This window comes from Phaseolus vulgaris, chromosome 8, assembly GCF_051622355.1.
Source record: "Phaseolus vulgaris cultivar YP4 chromosome 8, ASM5162235v1, whole genome shotgun sequence".
Classification (NCBI taxonomy): Eukaryota; Viridiplantae; Streptophyta; class Magnoliopsida; order Fabales; family Fabaceae; genus Phaseolus; species Phaseolus vulgaris.
The window spans coordinates 59,182,710-59,188,555 of NC_143505.1; the positions used below are offsets into that span (position 1 = coordinate 59,182,710).

At 34.3% G+C, this 5,846-nt stretch overlaps 1 protein-coding gene across 1 annotated transcript; it reads right to left on the bottom strand.

Moving 5' to 3' along the window:
* Positions 1-349: 349 nt before the first annotated feature.
* Positions 350-5,483, bottom strand: LOC137827053 (putative disease resistance protein At1g61300). Its single transcript, XM_068633261.2, is given in 2 exon segments — positions 350-1,681; positions 2,391-5,483. Coding segments are annotated over 2 exon segments (3,852 nt in total). The 5' UTR covers positions 5,457-5,483; the 3' UTR covers positions 350-895.
* Positions 5,484-5,846: the final 363 nt, after the last annotated feature.

Here is a 5,846-nt window from a genome sequence, read left to right on the forward strand (position 1 = left end):
TTTTAAATTACAATTGAAGTGGAGGATGATCGAGATGAAGATGATAAAGCCAAGGATGGTCGCGAAAACGTGGCAGAGGAGCTGCTGCCGCTTGTGATGGTGGTGGCCATAGTCCTTGGTCATGGTTGGATGGGAATGAGTGTGGATTGGTTGGTAACTAAGGATGAATATACAGAGGTGTGTTTTGGATTCACCCTGATGAGAATATTCCCCATTTCATCCTCCAAGACGTCACTGTCTACGCATTCAACCTCTCCTCCAGCGTTGCCATCCCCTCCCCCACCGCCCCCACCCCAATACTCTAACCCTCACCATGCAGGTCACCCTCTCCGCCTTCAATCCCAACCACCGCATCCTACACCAAACTCGAGGCCTACGCCTCCTATTGCGGCCAACAAGTCTCCCTCACCACCGCCGTCTGGTCCCCCTTCCTCTACGACAGTGCCGTTCCCGTCTCCTCTTTCATGCTCGAGATTCTCCAACAGGACAAAACCTCCAAAGGAGTGCTGGTCAACGTTAACTGATTTGCAATTAAAAAACGCTAATTTCCAATAAGTTTTTCACTACACTAATCTCTCAATCTATTGGAACTTGACACCTCATATTTCACTTCAACACCCAATTTCACTTCTCTTTCTCTCTATTATTTATCTATCATATAAATAGTACTTGAAGTGTAAAGTGTCAAGTACGAATAAGATAATTATACCAATAAAAAGCAAAAGATTATCTGATTAATTGTAGCAGATGGAGATTAGTTGGGTGATAATTTCATGCAATACCACACTTTATCACTTCCCATACTTAACTCTACATGCTTAATTGTAGCCTTCTATTTACATATCTATAATATTTCACTTAACAACATCATAATCTAAAGACATTATAATTGTGTCTAGAAAAAGGACATGTGAATTTTACCTGGATGTAGATATAAACTTGGAGAATACTTAGGACATTCCTCTATGATATTTTCGACATCTTCTTTTAACTTAAATCCGTAGTGAATCTGTTCGAAGTTTGGCAAATTTTTTAGTTCAATATATGTCAGTATCTGTAGTAGTACTTGTTCTCCCTTTTTACCCGTCTCTTCTTCACCGCCGTCATCAGCTTCTTGTTGAAAACCAAAAACCTTGTGTAATTGAGAGCACTCTTCTATTCTCAAAAATTCCAGACTTGTAAAGTGACTAGCCGATAGATTATAAAAAAGATATTTCAACTTATTGCACCCTTCAACTACAATGTAAACGAGTTTTGGGAAGCAGAGTTGTTGGGTTTGGAGTTGTTGTGCATCACCTAAATCAAATATTTGTTCCAATTCATCACATTTCTGTATATACAGTTCTTTTAGGATTGGTAAACTTGTAGCAACAGTGATGGCGAAGATGGTTTTTAATTTTGGACATTCATATATGGAAACAATTGCAAGGTTTTGGAGGCTTAGAAAACCTGTGGGACCCTTCCATATGAAGTTCAGCTCAGGTAGATTCCCCAATTCAAGATAAGTTATATCCAAGTTTAAAGGAAGTAGTTCTCCACTGCCCCCTTCTTCTCCCATTTGGAATTGGAAGATACCTTTTACTCTAAGATCACACAAGCAAAGCTTTTCAAGTTGGAGTGGAAACAATAGATAATCCAATTGGTTGAATGTGTTGGTAATGAACCATGCTATTTCATTCTCCTGTATACACAACATAATTCATTCTTAATATCTTACATTTTACACTTCATTCTCCTTTATATATTTCAATCTTAAATCATCAATCTAACGTACTTCAAAAATCACACTATATACCGCACTTCAAAATCTTATATCTATCACTTCTAATTACAATATCATTTTTTTTATTTACATGTATTGCATCTTTGGAAAGAATATATATTATTTTTCAATAAACTTAATGTGAGTAAGCATACCTAAAATGTATTGAAAAATAAAAACAAAAAACTAGATCAAAACTCATTATTTAAATAACCTATAAAAAAATTACAATAGTAATCGAAAAAAAAAACGATCATCAGTGGGTCTGCATACAATTCATTAAAATATAATTGATTAAAATGATAAATACTTGTTTATTAGGCTAGATAAAAAGATTATCCATTTCATATAATTATGATTATTTATAAATATATTTTTCAACTCAAACACAATGCAAGAGGCTTTTGCTTGGTTGCATTCTTGGACCTGATCTTGCTGGGTTTTTTTCTGTTCCTATGGGTTTGTCGCAACCCTTTTAGTGGAGAAACTAAACTCAAACATAATGCATTTAAACAACAACATTGGAGAAACTACACTCATTCCTAATAATCCCTGTAAAAGGTCAATTTATGTTTAAAACTCATTATTATTAATCAATTTAATGAAATAATAAATAATAATATATTACCATTGAAGTTGAATTTTGCTGGAGATTTGAAGCAGTCACCATCTCAAATATGGAAGAGTCAAGCAATTTCGGACAACCAACGCAAGCTAACCTTTTAACATTTGGAAGATGTGAACGATAATATTCCGGCCAAATGTCAATTACATTTGGTAAGTGCGTCAAATATAGAGTATCCAAATTAGAAAAAACTTTGGTATCAGTCTGTTGAAAACTCGGGTACACTGCAATATTACGTTCTTTTTCACTGCCAAATACATATTTCAACCCCCTGTTCTCATATATATTCACAATTTCCAAACTTACTAGCCTTACGGCTAAACACATAGAGAATATATACTCCAAATTGTTGCACTTTTCAATACGAAGAATCCTTAATTTTTGGAGTGTCAAAGATGAAGGACTTTGAGGGCTTGAAAGAACATTGTTGCTTTCTTCCACTTCTTCTGTTATGTGCCTCAATGCGCTGCAGGAAGATATTGTTAGTTCCTCTAACAACACTAGAGATTGGACACTGGATGGCACGAAGAGAGAAGTTAACAGAGGACATTCTGATATTCAAAGGACCTTCAGATTGCATAACTTAGACTTCCTTAGAAAAGATATACTCTTCAATTTACTACAATTTTGTATCAAGAGCTTTCCTAAATTTTCGAGGAAACATCGCGAAGAGGGATCACAAAAAACCTCTTGAAGGCTACATAAGCTTTCCAAACTTAGGTAAACAAGTTTAGAGAATACACTGTTGCTGGTATTCATAGTGCTATCAACGAGACATTCTATCTTTTTGCAATTTTTGAGTCTTAGGGCAGTCAAGTGATTCATGCCTTGTGGATCCATGGATGGGATTATATTTTTAAAATTTCCCTTAAGGTCCTCCAGATGAAGGAACTCTGCTCTCAGAAAGAGATCCTTGATTGGTAGTGATACAAAATTTTGAGCAGCAACATCAAACTTGTCTATTAATAAGCTTCTAGACTTTGCGTATTTTTTCATAATTGTAGTATTATCGAACACATCCATATAATTGGTGTTTGTTATAACATACCTCTGTAATTTGGAAAAAGAGACGTCATGTGGAAAGTAGTCTACTAAATTGATCAAGTACAAATACAATTCCTCTAACTGCAAACACTTTCCTACAACTTTGTAAGGTTCAACATTCCTTTCCTTAATCGTACATCTGTACAAATCCAGAATCTTCAACTTCTTTAATTCAACAATCCCAACAGGAATTTTTTCAAATTTAGAGTCACGCAAGTCAAGAATCTCAAGTGCTTGCAGTCCTTCCACAAAAGATATGTCACCTAAATCATGTTTTCTCAAGGACAATGTTCGAAGATTTTTTGCTGACTTCAATGACTCTGGCAAAGACAAAACTTTACTTTGCCGATTTAAACTTTTGATTGCTAAGGTTTTAACATTTTCCCAACTTTTAGGAGCCGTATCTGACACTTTAATGCGACCTTTAGAATAAAGCAAGAGAATTTCAAGTGTCGAACAATTTATTCTATAATCGAGAAAATCATTTCCTGTCACATTAGGCCATAAGGCTATTGCTTGCTTATCTTTCATGATTTCATCATCTGCCAACACACTTGGATCCACTTCTGTACCTGTGAAAATTGCTTGACCACTTTTAGATGCAATCCACAAGGCTACATCACGAACCAAATCATGCATTTTTACATTTTCTTTTGTTCTGGCTTGCATTAACAAAAAACAACTCTTCAGAATGTCAATAGCTTCATGCATCTCTCTCCTTGCATTCTCCATTGTGGCAAACGTCCCAACTGTGTGAAATCCTCTTACAAATCGAAATAAATCTTCCAAATCTATTTCATAATCCTCTGGAAACATAGAACACAACAATAATAAAGATTGAGCCAATTGGTTTGTCAAATTATTGTAACTTAATTCAAGACAAACATAAGGACTTATTAAGCCTTTTGGAATATCTAGTGGTTTAGAATTTTCTAGTCTTGACAATGCTAACTCAAAATCTTCAATAGTTCTCCCCTTTAACGTGCTTGCGACCGTCACAATTGCAATGGGCAATCCCTTACATTCATTAATAATTTTTTTGGCCACACCATTCAAAGGTTCTGAGGAGACATCAGTTACATTTGCATATTTGCTGAACAAAGTCCATGCTTCATTGTCAGTTAAGAGATCAAGTTTAATTATACTTTGGCATCGCATAAGATTGCATATTTCCCTATTTCGAGTTGTTAGGAGTACGCAACAAGTCTTGCAGCTTTCATCAAATGGAATACCTAAAGCTTCAAAGTTTAGCTTTTCCCATACATCATCCAAGATTAAAAGAGTTGTACCTTCCCTTAATCTCTTTGATAGTCTTTTTGCTCTACCTATATCTGATACTTCATTTATCTTCAAACTCAATTGGTCAGCAATTTGATCTTGGATACTTATGATATTTGGTGGTTGAGACACCGTTGCCATGACAACCTTCTCAAAGAGTTTCATCTCTTCAGCCTTTTTACCCACTTCTTTTGCCAAAGTAGTTTTCCCTGAGCCTCCTAGTCCAACTAACCCAATCATGAAAACACTTTTATTCTTTAATGCTTCTAGAAGCTTGTTGTATGATGCTTTTGTAGATTTGAACATAGTGAAATCATTGGAAGAATAGTACTCCATGCCTGGAAGTTCAGTAATCATGGAAAACGATTCAAACTTGCTATTACGATCAAGCTGAATCATTTTAGTTGTTTTTCTTGCTATTTCTTTTGCAAGAGAATATTGACATTGCCTTCTCAAATAGCTCTTGTTTACATTCGATATTCTTTCTTCCAGCAATTGTACTTCATTTAAAACTTTCTCAACATCTTTTAGCCACTTCTCAACAACCGATTCAACTTTTTCAGTCTTATTAGTTGCTTCTCTAATTCGCTCATTCACACTCTCTCGAGTCAATTCCAATTGTTCTTTGACATTTGGAAGATTCGAAGCAAAGTTGTGCAAACAACACAAGTATTTAGCATGGTCTAAAATTGGAAATACTGCATATTCTACAATCTTTGTTGCGATGGAAAGAAAAAAATCCTCCATTTGAGTTGATATAGTTTCCTAAGCATGAATGAGTTCATCATTCTTTAATTAGTTATAAAATATTATTGTCATGTATTCTAGGAAAAAAATATGTAATTAAAAAAAATAAAAATTATGTTATACTTATTACATAGAGATAAAAGCAATTATTGTTAGAAGTTACCTTATTTTTATATAAGAAAAAACTAAAATTAATAGTGTCAATAGGATTGCTTGTTTTGTATATAATGAATAATGAATATTGTATACAATATATTATGATCCTATTTATATGACTTAATTATCAGATTAAATAAACGGTTATTAACTTTGAACGTATCTTAATGTAAATGTAAATCATGGGTAGGTAAAAGATCATGGATAGGATAGAGATTTAACTAGGCTAAATAA